Source organism: Vombatus ursinus, unplaced genomic scaffold (genome assembly GCF_900497805.2).
Source record: "Vombatus ursinus unplaced genomic scaffold, bare-nosed wombat genome assembly UNPS02000580.1, whole genome shotgun sequence".
Taxonomy (NCBI): domain Eukaryota; kingdom Metazoa; phylum Chordata; class Mammalia; order Diprotodontia; family Vombatidae; genus Vombatus; species Vombatus ursinus.
This window is the reverse complement of record NW_020940358.1, coordinates 27223826-27243092: the sequence shown is the minus strand read 5'-3', so window position 1 is coordinate 27243092 and position 19267 is coordinate 27223826. Positions and strand designations below refer to the sequence as shown.

Below are 19267 nucleotides of genomic sequence, written 5' to 3'. Positions count from 1 at the left end.
TGTGTGTGTGTGTGTGTGTGTGTGTGTGTGTGTGTGTGTGTGGTGGGGGGGGGGAAGAACTAGGTTTGGAGTCTGGGACCTGAGTTTAAATCCCACTATATGAGTAGCTATGTGACCTTGGTTAAATCATGTAACCTCTGGACTTCAGTTTCTTCATCTGTTAAGTGAAGACATTAGATGGGATAATCCCTAAAGATCTTTCAAGTTAAAATCTTGTCTCTTGTGCCTCTGAGTAGAGATCAGCAAGAGAGCGGAGAAATTTAGAGAATAGTTTTCATCTTGAGTGAGAAATTGGAGAGAGGGTGTGGAAAAAAGCACTTAAGTTATTATGATATGAAAAGTACTGTACCAAGACCTGGCAAGAAAGCTCGGAGGCAGAGGGAGTGAGGAGCACACTTCTCCCCTCCCTCAAACATTGCATCTCCCAGAAGGCTCCTTCTATTCAGGCCTGTAATGATTCTGGAGGTTTGTATATCTTTGAAATTAATGGTTGCTCCTTCGAGGATCTCATTTTCCTCCTTATTTTAATGCAGTTTTATCCTGTAATATTCTGAACTGTGCTCTTTCAAATGGCAATGCAGAATTGGGATAGGTCTCAGTCTACTTTGGGATATCATGCAAATATTTTTACAAGTTTCTTGGATGGGGAATATGAGGTTAAGAGAAATCAGATCAGAAGATGAATTTTGATCCTTCACTTGAGAGATATCATAGCACTGAGAAAAAAGCACTGAATTTAGAGTCATAAGGCCTGGGTTCAAATCTGCTACTTACTAGCCGTGTGACTTTGGGTGAGTCAGATAACCTCTCTGGGCCTCAGTTTCCTCATCTGTAAAATGAAAGGTTTGGACTAAATCAGGGGTGCGGAACCTGAGCCTCACCACCACATGTGGCCCTTTGAGAGGGTCCTCAAGTGCAGCCCTTTGACTGAATCCAAACTTCATAGAGCAAACTCCCTTAATAAAAGGATTTGTTCTGCAAAACTTAGACTCAGTCAAAAGGCCACACCCAAGGACCTAGAAGGCCTCAAGTGGCCTCTAGGCTGCAGGTTCCCCATCCCTGGACTAGATGGTCTCTGAGATCCCTCCCAACTCAAAATCTCCAATGAAGTCAAATAACTCTCTGGGCCTCAGTTTCTTCATCTGTAAAATGAGGGAGTTGGACTAGATGAATCCTAACACCCTATTTCATGAGAGCTGTTAACAAAGAATTATAATAATCTAAGCCAAATCCACCCCCTCCACCCAAACAATGACATAAAAGGTCAGCCTTTGACAAAGAAGCCTGAAAAGGGTCAGGGCCTCTTCCATGTCCTTCCTCTAGACTATCCCTCTGCAGGGGAACAGAGGGATAAATCTCTCTGCTGATTCGAAAATAAGTACTCATAAGGACCTAATGTGCTAGTCTCTCTGGATAACATCTTGGTGATATAATCACGACACAATTTAATTACAATTATAATAAAAATAACAATCAGAACTCATATTTATAGAGTGTTTTAAGTTTTACAGGTAGGTAGTGTGAAAATATTATCCCCATTTTACAGATAAGGAAACTGAGATAAATCTCATAGAGAGGATTTATACAGGGTCACACAGCTAGCGTTGGACCCAAGCCTCAAATCCAGGTCCTCCTCACTCAATTTCTCCCCCTACACTAATACGGCTCCTACCATATACTGACATTTGGGAATTTCGGGTCCCAAGATAAGCTAGACATGGCAAGTGATATTTTGTCCAGGGATGTCTTTCCAGGTCCCTTGAATTATACTACACTATGGCTTTTTGGCTCTGATCAAGGTCCACCTTTGTATAAAGATTCCTGAGAGAGAATAATAGACTGATACACAGGCAACAGTTGCCAGGTGTGTCCCCCAACACTTGGGGACTAAAACAAGCATGGAGGAATTGAGGGATAACATTTACCCCAAATTTATTTTTCTATTTCCCAGGTAGAAAACCAAAGATGGTTGACGAGGTAGAGTCTTCCCTGGACCCGATTGATAGGTCTGCCCGCCGTATTACAGTCAGGGTCAGAGGGTTGAATATTCAAGAGCCCAGTTCAGAGAAGGCTTTGGGTTGAACATGTCTGAATTCCCCAGGAGAGAAGATGACATTCTAAACCTTCAGATGGACTTCACTAGGCCAATCTCTTCCACTTGGGAATGAAAGCATTCTTCTTAATTACATGCAAATGAGTACCTAGTCAGCATCCTTCTTAGTTTCTAAGGATTCTATAGGAACCCTACAACCTCAAGCCTTGAGGCACTACAGAATCACAGAGTGTTATGGATGGGGCTTAACATGTAAGAGTTGGAAGTACTGTTAGAACACAGAGCATAGAAAGTTAGAACTAGAAAAAGCCTTAGGATATAGAGCATACCATGTAAGTAGAGAAATAATAATGATGATGATATTGTTAAGTTGTTTTGAGTCTTATCTGACTCTCTGTGACCCCATTTGTTGTTTTCTTGGCAAAGATACTGGAGTGGTTTGTCATTTCCTTCTCCAGCTCATTTTACAGTTAAGGAAACTGAGGCAAACAAGGTTAAGTGACTTGCTCACGGTCACACAGCTAGTAAGTATCTGAGGTCAGATTTGAACTTGGGAAGATGAGTCTTTCCTGATGCCAGGCCTCATGCTCCAATAATAATGTGCCACCTAGCTGCTCCAATAATAATGACAGCTAGCCTTTATATAGTGCTTTAAGGTTTGCAACGGACTTTACCAAATATTATCTCATTTGACCCTAGGTGCTGTTATTTTTTTTTTTGCAGTTGAGGAAACTGAGGCAAACAAAGGTTAAGTATTTTCCCAGGGTCACACAACCAGCGAGTGTTTAAGACTAGTTTTGAATTGGGGTTTTCCTGACACCAGATCCAGGGAAGGGAACTTCAACATCATTTAGTATACTTGACCCCACTGACAAACAGAGAGGAAAGTCATTTGCCCAAGGCAACAAGTAAGTTAATGACTAGAATCTTCATGTTCTGACTTCTAGTCTAGGTCTCTCTCCATGATACCAGGATATCCTCAAAGTGAGGCCAGCTTTTTGAGTGACCTCCCCTTGAACGGACAGACCCTTTCACAGCCAAGAAGCTCCACAAGCAGGGTCCCCCTTCCCCTGGTAGCCTCAGCCCAGGCCCCCAGAATCATCCCAAGCCCTGTCCCAAGAGGCACCAATGCATGCATCTCACCCAGGGGAAAACAGACTGGCCCAGCCAGGGATGAACTTTGGGTCCCTGGTGAAAAGCAGAATGGCAAACAAACAGAAGAAGAAGAAGACTGCTTGTTCTGCAAACCTGTGGATCATAGAAAAGACAGCAATGAAACTGACAGACTCCCGGCCTAGGCCCAGTTCGGGGAGGGGCTGGAAGCTGCCTTCTCCCATGGCCTCTGGAGTATCTAATAGGAATAACCTGAGGACTGTGATGCATCCAATCCCGCTAGCTTTCTTTTCTCATCACCCCAATACTTCTTAAAACATACCCACCGATTCTGCCCAAATCACATTGTCCATCCCCAGGAAAGGAACTCATCTTGTCTAATGATAATAACAGCTTCTAATTTCCAGGGTACTTTATAAATCACAAAAGGTTTGTAATCTTTGCCTCATCACTCCAGTGAGGTAGGGAGTGAGCGTATCGTTATCCCCATTTTACAGATGGGAAAACTGAGATTCAGAGAGGTAAAGTCACTTGTCCATCATTACAGAGCTAGTGGGGGAGTCATGACTAGGAGCCCTCTTCTGACTTTAATCTAGTGCTCCTTCTTTGTTGGTTCTCAGAGGGCTTCTGATGTGTGTGTGTGTTTGTGTACACACGTGTGCACACATAGGGCAATGGGGGTAGTTATGAGAAAAATGATAGGGGACTTGACAAACATTTGCTGGTGTCCTGGAGGCAGCCCCAGAGGATGATAGGACATTTTGCTGGTGGCTGGTGCCTAGGTATGGGGCCAGGGAAGATAGCTGAAGAGTAGGTTAGAAGGGATCTTTATAACATAGAATATCTGAACTAAAAGGGATATGAGGTCTTAATGACATCACAGAGGGCCCCCCCCAATCATTAGAATTCCCACCTTCTAGTCACCTAGTCTGGCATGCTGAGAGTCTCTATTCACTTAAGCACAAGATGTAGAATCCTACCCAGGTTAGCCTAATTTGGACACCATAAGAGGAGTCCACAGGATAAGGAGGGGGTGTATCTTCAGATAGGATCAAAGGAAAGGAGGAACATAAGGAAGTCTGCAGTAATTCCAGCCACCCTGAGACTCTGGGATATATTCCAGCAAAGGCAAAACCAGGCCTGAAATCAATAAACGTTTATTAAGGGCCTACTATGTACCAGACATTATGCTACGCCTAGAGTAAGGCTGATGTTTTCTTCCTAGGAATGTACTACCCCTTTCTTCATCTCTTGTCACCTCCCCCTTCCCCCATGCCACAGCCCACCTAGACCCTTACTTGATTGGGCCCAGATTTTGGTAATCTTCCCTTATCACAGCTCGGGCTCGAGCTTCAGCATCTGCTCGGATTTCTGATTTTTTTGTCCTCCAGCCCCTGTTAAAATAAAGCAGGATGAAGTCAGGAGTCTAGAAAAGCTGGCCATATGTGTAGGGAAAGCAAGAAGTACAGTACAATGGCCCACAGGTCACAGAAAGCACTCCCTCTCTGTGACCCCAAAATTTCTCCCCCACTGGCCTCCTACACAGTGCCTGAATTTCCCCTATTATGTATTAGTTTGACTTAAGGCAAAGACTCTGTTGAAGACAAGTATATAGACATCTTTAGACTTTGGCATGGTGTGGACTTTCATGACTGGAGAAGGCATCTCACACTTTCTCATCTTGAACAGTGGGTGCCTCTCATAAGCAAAGGCATCTCCTTGGCTTGAATATCTGGTATCTATTGAGTCCATAAGGTGTTATAGAATAGTGACCTTAGAACACAGAATGTCAGAACTGGGAAGTGATAACAATGTAAAAAAAATAATAGAACATTAATAATTATTTTAAAACCACAAAACGTCAGAGCTAGCCAGAACCTTAGAACATAAATGGAGTTTGATAATGCTTTTTAGATCATTAAATTCAACCACCTCATTTTACACATGAAGAAATTGTCATCAAGGGTAACATAACTTGCCCAGGGTCACACAGTAAGTTAGGGGCAGAAATGAGATGGGAACTCTGGTCTCCTGACGTCTAGTCCAGGGCTCCTTCTGTTATGCCATACTGCCCATAACAGGTATTTTCTGGTGTTGCTTATTTACAAAATTCTTTTTGTCTCATCAACCCAGTGAGATAAGTAGTGTATAGGTAGCCTCATTTAACATACCGGGACCTGAGGATTAGAGAGAGAAGTGACTTGCCCAGGAATGCATAATTAGGAAATAACAGAACCAGGGTTTGAACCCAGGCCTTATGACACTCAGGCTTGTGTTCTTTTGACCATATACCCTCCTGCCTCCCAATCTATTAGAGAGGGTGTCTGATGGTAGAATAATAGCATTCATATAATGCTTCAAGCATTATACATAAGCACTTTATGTGTTACTTCATTCAACCCTGAGAGGTAGGTGCTATTATTTTACCCATTTTAGAGATGAGGAAATTGAGGCTCACAGAGATCATGTGACTTGCCCACTGTTACACAACTGTGTACATAAATGTCTGAGGAAGGATTTGAACTCGGGATCAAAGGAGCATCACTTGAGGGCTAGATATGAGCTCAAAGGTCTTATAGTGCAACCCTCTTACTTTAAAGATGAAGAAACTGGGGCCTCCCCACAGAGGATAAGGGACTTGCCCAACATAGGTCAGCAGCATAGGTGGGATTAGAATCTGAGGCCTCTGTCTCCAGAGCCAGTGCTCTCAGCACTTTTCCAAGCAGTGTTTAATAAAGAAAACCCCTTGGCCAGGAATGAATACCTTATACTGATGCCGCTGTATAAGAAGGAGATCCAGAGCCAGCCGGTGAACAGGAAAAGCAGCATGAGGGGAAAGGCAAATACAAACCAGGATCCAAAGTTCACCACGTCACACTGTGGGAAAAAGCTTGAGGGACAGAGAGAGGGAGCAGGAAGGGAGAGAGAGGAGAGAGCTCTGTGAGGTCAAGGCAGTCAACTCAGGGCACACAAGGGAGGACAGAGCAGGGATGCTGGGGGTTCCCCGAGGGCATCGGTGAAGAAAGATGCCCCACCCTGCCTCCAACATCCTGCTGTCTTCTTGACAGAAATCTGAGGGTTCTGTCTCCTCCCCAGCCTGTTCTAGAAGCCTAGATTGCCCATTTTATATGGTGGGGCCTTCATCTGTCCTTGGTGGTGAAGTGTATAGAGCCCAGGGCCTGGAGTCAGGAAGATCTGAGTCCTAATATAACCTCAGACACTTTCTAGCTGTGTGACCCTGGATAAGTCACTTGATCTCTGCCTGCCTCATTTACCTCAACTGTGAAATGGGGATGATAATAGCACCTATCTCCCAGGATTGTTGAGGAATCAAATGAGTATTTGTAAAGAGCTTAGTAGATGCTACGAAAATGCTAGCTATTATTATATATTACTTAATTATACTATCATATTCTATTATATATTCTTAATAAGAATATTCTAATATAATATATTTTAATTATTATATTATTCCCTACAGTACTGTGAGGATTCCCAGCCTGAGTGAGTACACAAACTCCCATAGGGTATAAGAAGTTTGCCATGGAGACCTCAGGCACTTAATAGCTGTGTGACTCTGAGCAAGTCACTTAACCCCATTGTCTCCAAAAAAATAAATAAAATTTAAAAAAAAAAGAAGCTTGACAAGGGGTAGAAGAAATATTTGATCAATAACTGTATTACCCTATTGAAATCAATTAATCTCTTATGTCTTATGTGTACATGCATGGCAAACGCTAGAATTTATTTTCTTTCATACTGAATAGGGGGCATGGGAAGATTTACTGAAAGTCAAAGGGGATGGGAACCAAAAAAGGTTGGGAACCCTGCATAATTGAAAGGGACCTCAAACTCTTGGCTGTAAATAATGACAAAAATATATCCATTAACTATCTTCCTCATTCTAGGCTTCATTTTCCTTATCTGCAAAATGGAAAGCTAGATTGCCACTAAAATTTCTCCCAAATATGACCTGGGTTCAAATCCTAGTTCAGACAATACTTATTTAACTTTAAGGGAGTCATTTTGTTTCTAGGGGTCTCAGTTTCCCTATCTGTAAAATGGGAGTGGGGTTGGTCTAGAAGCACTCTGATCTCCTTTCCAGTTCTGAATCCCATGATTCTGTTAATGCTTATACAGCACCCTACAGTTTAGATGTTTCATCCATATCTGTGACCTCATTTCTTCACGTCAGAGAAAACACCTTAGCAACAAGTACTCCCCTAACTGGAACTATGCCCTGGGAGGCAATGAGTTCCTTTTGACCAGATGACCACTTGTTGGAGACTTTGTACAAAGAATTCCTATTCAGGTGCAGTTTGGACTAGAGTTCTTTGGGGTCCCTTTGAGCTCTGAAATTCTGAGATCCTATGACTTGGTCTTCATGCAACCCTATGAGGTAGGCAGAGCGTGGATTATTAGCCCCATTCTACATATGAGGACACTGAGGCTCAGAGTGGGAGAGAAAGGGCAATCAGCTAGTCTAGTCACATAAGTCTTAAGATCATAGAAACTCAGAGCTGAAAAGGGCCTCAGAGGGCATCTAGTCCAATCTGAACTCGAGCAGGAATCCTCTTGATCACCAGCCTTTGCTTGAAAACCTCCACCGATAGGAAGCTCACTGCTCATTGAAGCAGCTCATTCTATTTTGGGATAGCTCTAATTATGAAGTTCTCCTTCCTACTGAGCCAAAATCTGTCTTCAGGTACCTTCTTCTTCGCTCTCACCACCCATCCCGATGTGTCCACAGTTCTCTCTGGGGCTGAGCAGGATAAATTTTATAGACAGAATTCACCTACATCCTTTATCCCCTAGTCCCATAATTCTCAGTGGAAAATAATAGGGAGAGGGTCGAGAATATTCCTGGACAACTCTAATTGACCCTTTGCATTGGGATATTATTATAAAGGTTCTCCAAAGCTCAGTGTGGCCTGGGAGGAGGGAAAGACAAGAAATTCCAGAACTAAGCATGTGTCCCTACCCTGTACCTCTTCAGCTGGCCCTGCAAGATGAGGTTGGGGGCGGTGCCAGTGAGGGTAGCTGTGCCTCCAATGCTGGCTGCGTAGGGGATGGAGATGAGAAAGCCCTTCCAGATGTTTCTTCGGTACTCCTCCTCCTTCTTTGTGTCAGTGGCCATCTCTGGTGAGGCCTCAACATCCTCTGGTAGGCCTTTGCTTTAAACATTGCCAAACAAGAAGCTGTTCAGAGCCCTGTTGGGGTGCTCAGAGCTCTCTTCACCTCTTTAGAAACCCATAGAGCTATCTAAATTTGTGCACCAAATAAGAATCCCGAAAAGTCTTTCCAAGCCTTGAGAAGGAAGGGAGGGAAGGAAGGAAGGAAGGAAGGAAGGAAGGAAGGAAGGAAGGAAGGAAGGAAAGGGAAGGGAAGGGAAGGAGTGAGGGAGGGAAGGAGAGGGGCAGGAAAGAAGAAAGGCTCAAAGCCAATCCTGAGCTGGGGAAAGGGGAGGCTCAGGCTTGAAGCAGGACAAGCCTGGAGCAGGTTTGTATTCTAAGGGGCACCTCTCTCAGGCTTCACTGGGATCAGAGCCTAGATCCTAGAGAGAACCTGTACTCTTTCCCACTTTTAGAGAAGTAGAAAGGGCAGCAGTGTCTTTGAAACTGTAAACTCTGCTAGCAGCCTAGTCTCCACACCATTTCTGGTGCTTATCCTCTCCTTACCACTTACACTCCCATCCCAGCTCAGCCCTGGGCTATTGTAACCACCTCCCAAAGGGTCTCGCTGCCTCCGGTCTCTGCCCCATCATCCAGCACACAGTCAGTAAGCTAATCTTCCTAACACCCCACTCTGATCGTGTCATCCCTCTGCTCAGATACCTTCCATAACCCTAAATTTCCTCTCAAGTAACTGTCCTCAAATATTTATTAAGCATCTACTACATGCCAAGCACTGTAGGTGGGGATAAAAAATACAAGAAACAAAAATATCTTTCCTCTCAAAGTGCTTTCATTTTAATGGGTTAAGATAAAACACTGAAGCCTAACTTTCAAGGTCCTGCACAATCTGGACCTTTCTAGCCTCATCTTTCTCTGATTTCTTCTACACATCTTCATGCTACAACTAGTCCATATTCTCTGAACCCCTTATCCTCTCTGTCATCCATGGCCTGGAATGCCCGTTGCTCCCTTTATTCCCCCTATGCCCTACCCTCCTGCCACTGGCCTGGCCTGCCTATTGAAATCTCATACATCCTTCAAGACTCAATCTGAATCCCTCCCCTCCTTGAGTTTTTTCTGATTCCCCCCAAATGGAAGTGATCTCTTCTACTTTGGAATTTTCACAGTACTTTGGGGACACCTCTTCTAGGCACTTATACCATTTTGTCTTGAATTACAGTTACTTAAGGGCCCTCTTTTCCTCACTCAACTATGGACAACTTGGGGCTCACTTGGGATCTTATTGATCTTCCTATCTATACAACCTAGCATAGGGCCTTGTGCAAAGTAGAAGCTATAGAAATATTTGCTGAATTGATCCATCTCCCGGGAATTTATCCAGCCTGGGCTGGGAAGGTTGTGTTAACTTTAGGACCTATTTGGCTATGAACTCACTGCATACTCTTCGACAAATCATTTCCCCTTTCTGGGCCACAATTAATCCATCTACAAAGTGAAGGAATTTGACTAGACGATCTTTAAGGTTCCTTCCAGCTCTAACATTTTATGTGCTAAGATCCTTTTCAACCCTGATATTCCATGTGCTAGGATCCCTTCCAACTCTGATATTCTATGTGCTAAGGTCTCTTCCAGCCCTGATATTTTATGCTCTAACATCCCAACCATCTCTGACATTCTATGTTCTAAGCCCCATCAAGCTCTAACACTATGTTCTAAGGTCCTTCTAACTCTGACATCCCATCATTCTATGGTGGAATTTTAGATACCACATCTGGCTGGTGAGAGAGGGGAAGACCTCAGGGGCAAAAGAAAAGTCTTCCTTGTACCTATTAAATCACATCTCATTAGAGGACTATTTCTTGTGCAAAAGAGCCACCCCTGACCCTAATGCAAATTTAGTCAAGGACTCACTCCTCTGTGCTGGCCAGAAACTGCATCTCAGTGGGGATGGTGCACAGGCCATTTCTCTGGACAGCAGCTGGAAAATAAAGAGCAGGTCATCTTTCAATCACTGAAGGCAGTTTAATCAAGAGACACTGAACTGTCCTATCAGAGTTGGGAAAACTTGCCCTCCCACCAAGGATTCAGGCTGGTCCTGTGCAAAATCCGATAGAAGCATTCACTCTTCTACCTTACCTGCCTGCTTAGAGTTAGAACTAACCCCAGGCCAGTAGTTACCTGCAAACCTACCTAAAGTGTCCTACATATAAACAGGAAACCAAAGTCATAGGCAATCTTTTCCTTCAGAAGGTTGTCCAGAAAAATCCTAGACTTAGGGGAATAGGGGATTAACAAGGGAATTACCAGACATTAGCCCCATGATCTTTTGGAAACAATGAGACTGTAATACTGGTTCAAACCCAGAATCCCAGAATGCTCTCCAGTCGTGACAACCAAAGCCCACTCTCAAAAGAGGATCTGGAGTTAGTCGTCTGAATTTTAGTCTGGAGGAATTTCAATCTTTGCTTCCATCTCCCAGAAGGATTTTCAATTTTAGTCTAATCTATGTCCTGTAAAGGAATTCCTGGCATCAACAAGAGGCATATGGAGGCTTCTAGTGTACCTGAGATGATGATGACTGGGCTGCCACCTATTTCACATGAAGATATGAACAATGCCTGTCAAACCTGAAAACATCCAATCACACCCTTCATCTCCTGCTCCATTCCTTCTGAAAATCTTTCCTCTAGAAGGTTTCCGACTAGAAGGTTTTCTACCTGCCCACAGGATTGTTGTGGGAAAAGACCTTTGTAAAATTTAAAGCATATAAATGTTGTTGTTATTATTATTATTAGGACCATTGAGTATGACAACCTAATAGGGAAACATCTCTTTGATCTCATTCTCTAGGGTCTGAGGTGCTAAGTGGGTCAGCTAGTCCTCAGGAACAGGAAGGGAGGGGGAATAGAAGGGAAGGAAAGAGGGCAAGATGAGGATAGTTAAATTCCAAAGAGATTTGTTCACGTGGCAAGGGGAGAGAACAGTCCTGAGGTCACTGGCACACGAGGGAATGAGTTAATAGCACACCTTGTGTGGCTAAAGTCACCCCTTCAGCTCTATCAGGTCAACCAAGCAGCCTGGTCTGGTAGCAGTGGAGCACGATCAGCTGAGGCTTATGTCCCCTCCATGTAACAGACCACATCTCTACCTATTAGCCTTTTTGTTTGCCTCTGAGTCAGGGAGTTATAGAATCTCAGAGATGGAAGGAGGATCATGGGACATACAGTCCAACCTCTTACCGGGATAGGAATCCCCATTATAGCAAGTCTTCTAGTTTCTACAAGAATTCTTCCACTGATGGGTAGATTATTACCCATCCAGCCAGCCCATTCCATTCTTGGAATGGGCCTAATTGGTTTAAAAAAAAAAGTTCTTATATTAATTCAAAATCTGCCTCACACTAAATCACGTACATTGCTCTTAGTTCTGCCTTCCCTTAGTTTAATTCTTCTCTCACAAGACAGTCCTCCAAATACTTGAAGACAGTTATCCTATCTCCCTAAGTCTTCTTTAGGCTAAGAATCCCTAGCTCTTCTAAGCGATCCCCATATAGCATATTCTCCTGGTTGACTACATCTAAAATGGGGTGCCCAGAACGGAGCAGAGAATGACAGATATTGTTTGACCAAGACAGAGGATGGCAGAACAATTACTGCCCTTGTTTTGGATGCTATGGATTTCTCCTAAGCCTTAGTCTTTGGTTACCATATCACAGTATTGACTTACGTTAAGCTTGCAATCCACCAAAACCTCTAATGAAACTATTGTTGTTTATGTAAGAAAGATCTGGGGGTGTTTAGTGGATCACAAGTTTAGTAGGAGTTAATGATGTGACAAGGCCACTTCAAAAGCTAACAGCTTTTGTGAGGTTGATTTTTAGGAATTCAAATCTAGACTTTCACTTATCTGCTAATAATTTCATCTTGTTTAATTCATTCCACCATTCTAGTCGGTCAAGATCTCTTTGGATCCAATGTCATCTAACATGCTAATTATCTCTATTTCATCTACAAATTTGATAAGCATGTCATGAAAAATGTTACACAGCACAAGATCAAGGATAGATTCCTGGGACACTCTACTGGAGATTTTCATCCCATTTGAAAGCAGCTAGGCTTTGGGTCCAGTCGTTCAACCAGATTTCAATTCACCTGGTTATTATACTATCATCAGGCACCTATCTCTCCATCTTCTCTATAAGTGTAGTATGAAATTCTGTCAAGTGAATTGCTGAAATTTAAGTATGTTATGTTTTTAGCATTCCCCTGATCTACTAGTCTAAAAACCCCATTATATATGTAATAATGAAAATAGCTCATATTTCTCTAGCCTCTTCAAGCTTATAAAACACTTCCCATACAATGGCATTGTGAGGTTGATAGTGCTAGTGTAATTGTCCCCAATTTACAGATGAGGAAATTGAGGCTCTAAGAGGCTTAGAAGTGATTATACCCATAGTCATACAGCTAGGGAGTTTCAATGCTAAGACTAGTAGCCAGGTCTTCTGACTTGAGTTCAGAGTTCTTTCCAAATGGCTGCCTCTCATTTTAGGAATGTAGCCTCTATTTAATTCAATAATTTATTAAGCACCCTCCACATGTAGGGGCCAGCCTATATTTAGACTAAGAGACAAAGTTCAATTCCCTGAAGTCTTATGATCACTGATATGTAGAGGAAAGGGGACTGGTGATCACAGTAAAAATTTCTGATAGGGACAAGGTGAGGGCCAAGGAATCGGTAGGTACTCCATGAGTCATGCTCCTTTTATGTCTAATAATCCCCGTGAGCCTCAGAGAGAGGAGTATGGTGATATCAACTGGAGACTGAAGTCTACTCACCAGGAAGCCCTCTTTTATTTGAGAAGAAACTTGATGTTGTGGAGAGATTTCTGCACTGGACTTGGAGTGAGGAAATCTGCTTTCAAGTCCTAATGTGACACTTCCTAGTTTTATGATCTGGGATAAAGCATTTCATCTCTCTGATTTCCTGTTTCCCTCCATTTCCCATCTTTAAAATGGGAATAACACTTGCACTACCTCAAAGGTTGTTGTTTGGAAAGTATTTTGTAAATTTTGTAAAGATACACACACGAATATAGACACACACATATGTATTATAAATGTGTATGTATATATTTCACTATAAAAATGTAATCTGTTGTGATTCTCCTCAGAAGATTGGCTTTCCATTCAATTCAACAAGCAATTAGCAGGGACCAGCTATGTAAAAGGTATTGTGGCAAAGTGCCAATGGAAACCATGGGCTTTGGCGGGGAGGTTGCATTAATGAGTCACTAGGACTGGAAGTGGCTGTGATGAAGGCTTACTGAGTCTTTGTCACACTCTACTGAGCAAGGGAGCACAAAGGGTGCTTTTCTGACAGCCAGAAGCTGGAGGCTCCTGTTTCTGCACAAGGACCCTTCTTTGTTAACAAGTTGAGCTGGAGCAAAGGTGTTGCCCTCTCTTAACCATTTACTCAGCCTCGCATCCCTGCTTCTCCCCTTTGCCCCCAGGCTTGGAGGGACCACGAGGAAAAAGACAAGGTGGACAAAGTCTCTCCCTACATCCAAAATGCTGCTTGTATATGGCTGCTAATTTGGAGGAAAGTTGGGCGGGAGAGAGAGTTTACCAGAAGGCAGATTTCAGTTCTAATCAAAGGAAGAATTCTAATACGATCTGTCCAGCAGGGGGTCCCTAAACTTGGATGAGGGGGAAATGACATCTTTATTTTCACCATCCATTACAGACCTTATTCTGGGAAAGAGTCCATAGGCTTTACCACATAGTCAAAGGAGTCCATGACACAAACAAGGTGAAGAACTCTTGGATCAGTTGATATCTAAGATCTCATCTAGCTTTAAATCTTGATTCCATGAAGACTGTGATAATGGCTTCCTTAGGTCTTCTCTTTCTAGGTTCAATAACCTAGTACCCTCCACTGTTCCTGGTGTAACATATATGATTTCTTGACCCTTCATGATGCCACTTGCTTTCTGCACACACTTCAGCTTGTCACCCTGTGGCCAAATGTGGCACCCCAAACAGAATATGATGCTACACAGACATAGGCAGGTCCAAATAAGGTGAATCCATCCCTTTAGGTGAACACCAGATAGCCCACATGGCCCAAGGTTACATTAACTTTTTGTAGAAGCCTCGTCCTGCTGTTGGCTTATCTGAAGTTTCTTGATCAGTTCTGCTCTCATATCTTTTTCAAATAAACTGCTGCTGAGCCAACTCTGAGCAACTGACCTTTAAGAATAATAGTAGTTAGAATGTATAAAGCACTTTAAGGTTCACAAAGCATTTTACCTATGTTAACTCATTTGCTCTGTTATAATAACCCTTTGAGGTAGGTGCTATTATAATCTCTATTTTATAGATGAGGAAACTGAGGCAAACAGAGGTTAAATGACTTGCTTAGGATCACAAAGCTAGTAAGTGTCTGAGGCATAGTCTGAACTTAGGTCTTTCTGATTCCTAGTCTTATGCTCTGAGAGGTTCCCCACCCCTGGACTGTACCACCTATTGGTTTAAGAATGCCCACAGAGGTTCATTCCTTACCTTTTGTCATAGTTCTGGATCTAGCCAACCAACAGTCAATATAGCTTAGTGCACAAGGCATTGAACTTGGTGATAGGAAGACCAGAGTTCAAATCTTGCCTTAGAAACTTGCTGTCTGTGCCTCAATTTTCGCATCTGGAAATTGAGAAGACAGTGCTCTGTGGCCTCATAAGTTCCCTTCCAGCTCTGAATCTATGACCTTATAAAGCCTACTCATTCCACACCATTAGCATTCTCCACCTGCTCCCTAAAAAGAACTATGGCTCAAATCTCCATAGTATTTTGCAGCTCACAAAATGTTTTCCTCATGACAACCTTGGAAGGTAGGTAGTTTGAATATCATTATCTCCATTTTATAGATGAGGAAACTGAGGTTGGGGAAGTTATAATTGACTTGCCAATGGTCACACAGCTAAGGTTTGGAGCAAGGATTTTAAGGTAGATTTCTCCTGACTCTCAAACCAGTTCTTTTCCAACAACACTACAGTTGCCTCATCCTGGGCTAAAAATGGGGTAAAAGTCAGTCTCTCTTTGCAATAGGATTAACTATGAATCTTCTCTCCCTGGCCCTATCTTTGACCTAGTACACCCAGATCCATAGACTGCCCTATGATCCCACCACTTGTTGAAACGGTATCTCTAGTACTCTGTTGACTCTGCTACCAACCATCCAAATGCACACAAACACCCATCTCCTACCCACTCCCCACATTCCTCCACATTTCTCATATCCTACTTGGCTGAGATTGAGACCATCCATTCTGAGCTCCCTCATCTCCACTTCTCCACACTTTTTTACATATTCATCTATCCTCTTCTCCTTTGCTCCAATCTCAGAGGATGAAATGGCCCTTCTCCTTGCCCAGATTAGACCCTCTCCTTTGTACCCCTGATCCCATCCCTTCCCATCTCTTTGCCCTATTAATCATTCTCCATCTCTCTCATGTTCATTCTCTCCCTATTTAGTGGATCCTTATGCACTCTCTATAGATGATCCCAGGTCTCCCTCATCTTTTTAAAAAAAAACTACATTCTCTTGACTCTATTATCCCCTCAAGTTTTCATCCTATATACCTCCTCCCTTTTACTACTAAACTCCCATAAAGAATAATCATCCTTGACCATCTCCAGTTCCTTACCACCTATTCATTTTTAAACTGCTTGAAGTCTGGTATCCTACCTTATAATCCTACTAAAGCTGCTCTCTCTAAGGTCCCCTGAAGCCTCTTTGCTTGAGTGGTTGTTGGTTTCTATCAGAACCTCCATTTTAAGGAGGATGACCAGGCCAACCATGTTTTCATTCTTCTCCAGGCTCTGCTTCTGACATCTGAACTTTCTTTACCATGTTTTCAAGTGGGTACCTCCTCTCCCTGACCCTCCCCCGCTTAGCTTTTCAGTTCTATGTGTTGACTTCCCCATCAGAAGGTAAACTCCTTGAGGGCAGGAATTCTTTCTTTCTCCTTGTCTTTATATTCCCAGGGCTAAGCACTGTGCCTGGCACATAGTAAACACTTAATAAATGCTTGTTGGTCCCTAAATTGATGACAACTTCACTGTAAAAGCTGATGGGTTTTTTCTTAGTCCACATCCTCCTTCCATCTTTCTGCCACATTTGACACTGCCAATCTCTTGTTCCTCCTGGAGATGCTCCCCTTACTGAATGTACTCTCTTGGTTCTCTAACCTGGCATTCAAAATCTCTCATTGGTTTTACCTTCTCCCCCTCATTCCCTGCACTCCTAAAGCATGCTCAAGGCTGCTGTTCTTAGCCCTCTTATCTCTCTTTCTGCTCTGTTGCCTACCTCTCATGGATTCAATGATCCCCTCTATACAGGTGACTCCTAGCTCTATAGATTCAGTTTTAACCTCTCCCTGAATGCCAATCCTATACTTTCAAATCCCTAGTGAACATTTCCACAGGGATGTGCCATCAGCACCTCCAACTCAACTCATGAAGCACTGAGCTTGTTAGTTTGCTCCCCTAAATTTGTCCCCCCTTCAACATCTCTATGCTGCTGATGGCATCACCATCCTTGAAGGCACTCAGGCTTGAAAGCTGTATGTCTTGACTCTTGATTCTTGACCATGATTCTTGACTTTTCCCTCTTCTTCATTCCCCTGTCCAATCACTTGCCAAGTCTTATTGATTCTACTTTCACACCTTTCCCATTCATCTTCCCTCTCCATTCAGACCACCATCTCCCTACCCCTCACCCCCATTCAGATTTACTTGGACTGTTTTAAGAGTTCCCTTAATTGTCTCCCTACTTACTTTTTATGATAGCAAAAGAATTGGAAACAAAGTAGATGCCCATCAATTAAGGAATGGCTAAACACATTGTGGTACCTGAATGGGATGGAATACTATTGGGCTGTAAGAAATGATAAATGTGATTAATCCAGAGAAGTATGGGAAGAACTACATGAATTTATGCAGAGTGAAGTAAGCAGAACCAAGAAAAAAACACACACAATGACAACAACAATGTAAATGGAAAGAATCATATACATCCCCACACACAAAAATCAAAAGTAAATATCACAAAAATTATAAAGAACAAGCATGCTCAAAAAGAAAAACAGATTGGAGATGTTCCCACCCCACCCTTTGACAGAGGTAGCGTATCCACAAATGTTTCCCATTACACATGTTTTCAGATTTTTCCAATGTATTAATCAGTTATGCTGATGATTTGTTCCTCTTTTTTTTTGGTCTTAAAAAATACTCTTTCTTATATGGAATGGTTCTGTCATAGGAAGAGAGAAACATACTAGGGGAAACTACAGTGATGTAAAAAAAAGACAAAAACTTATTTTTAAAAAATAGTCCTTTTGTATCCAGGGCTTCCTCTCTCTAAACCGTATTCCAACCAGTTGCTAAAATATTCTTTAAAAAAAGACCTCAATTTTCTTTTTTTTATTATGAATTTGTCAAACATCAACAAACATGACTATCCCCATATACAACAGAGAAAAAGAATAGCATTATGAAATCATGAAACTAAATTTTGTGCAGATCACTTTTACATAATAATATATTATATAATATACATAATTTATATAATAATGTAATGTGGTAAGTACAACAGTTATTCCAATATTGTCCTGCTTATATGTCTCTTTTTTAACTTCTATCTGCTTTCTTCTGTGGATTATAAATGTTTCATTAACATTCTCTTCCTTCTTTTTGGGGAAGAGAGGGCATTACTGTTACTATCTATTCCTTCCTCTCATTGTCCCCCCCCCCAATAACCTTACTAAGGCACAAGTCTAACCATGTCAATTTCTTGTTCAAAAAACCCAAGAGCTTCCTACTATATGTAAGATAAAATGTGAATTCTTATTTAACCTTCCTAGACCTCAGTTCTCTGCATCTGTAAAATGAGGGGCCTGGAAGATGGCTTCTGAAGGCCTTCCAGCTCTCTATCTATGCTCCTATTATCCATAACTAAGGCAGTCTTTTGCCTCAGGGAACACACTTCCATCCTGCAGTGGTCCTCTCATACCTTGTAGTCCTTTGCGAGCCCCATGCCACAGCTCTCTGTATCCACGGCGGATAACTTCTGCTCCTTCACCTAAGCCCAGCCACCACCCTCTGACAATCCTGCTACTGGTCTATAGCCACTTGGGCAGCTTCTTGAATCCTAGGGTTCAGGGTCCTATCAACATGTCTTTCTCCACTACCTCTGCCTCTTCTAGGTGGTTGGGAGGTCTGGAAGCATGGTCCATCCCTCCCTGGTATCACTGTCCTTGACTGGAGAGTACTAAAAGAGTACTAAACTCTATGCCCTATCCATAAGAAAGAAGAATGTTGTCTCTACTCAGCAATTAAGGCAGAATCCTAAGGCTTTCCTTGGTGGCCTGGATCAGACCCACTCCATCCCCTCTCCCATGCCAGCTCCCCTCCTTGGGAGTAGCCTTTAGATATCTGGGAGGGGGAGGGGAAACTCTGTCTCCCCATCACAGGGTGATTCATTAGGGTCTCTCCCCACATGGAAGATCTCTCCCTGAAGACTCCTCCTTCCTCCATGCATCAGAATTCCTCATCATAGCTCTTCACACTCCTCAGCGTGGCATTTCATTCAAGGGTCATCATAACCTGACTCCCTTTCCAGGCTTCTGTCACATTGCTCCCCCTCATCCATTCTGCATTCTAGCCAAACTGGACTGGGAACAAGTGACATGTTGACTTTCAATCATGTATTCATGAAGGATATACCCCCATGTCTCATCTTGAGTTTAAAAGTGCTACATAAATGTTAGCTGTAGTAGTAGTAGAAGTAATAGTAGTAACAGAAGTAACAGTAATAGTGGTAGTGTAGTAATAGTAGTAGTAGTAGAAATAGAAGTAATAGTAGTGGTGGTGGTGGTGGTGGTGGTGGTGGTGGTGGTGGTGGTGGTGGT

The 19267-nt window shown here is 42.7% G+C and overlaps 1 protein-coding gene across 1 annotated transcript in view; it reads right to left on the bottom strand.

Moving 5' to 3' along the window:
- The window catches only part of SLC13A3 (solute carrier family 13 member 3), a 74741-nt gene that overhangs the window by 19887 nt on the left and 35587 nt on the right, over nt 1–19267 (bottom strand). Inside the window, exons 4-8 of the mRNA XM_027852304.1 lie at nt 10213–10279; nt 8155–8340; nt 5931–6056; nt 4465–4560; nt 3197–3301 (exon numbers count right to left, since the gene is read on the bottom strand). Coding sequence (XP_027708105.1) covers nt 3197–3301; nt 4465–4560; nt 5931–6056; nt 8155–8340; nt 10213–10279 — 580 coding nt within the window. The remainder of the gene's footprint in view (nt 1–3196; nt 3302–4464; nt 4561–5930; nt 6057–8154; nt 8341–10212; nt 10280–19267) is intronic.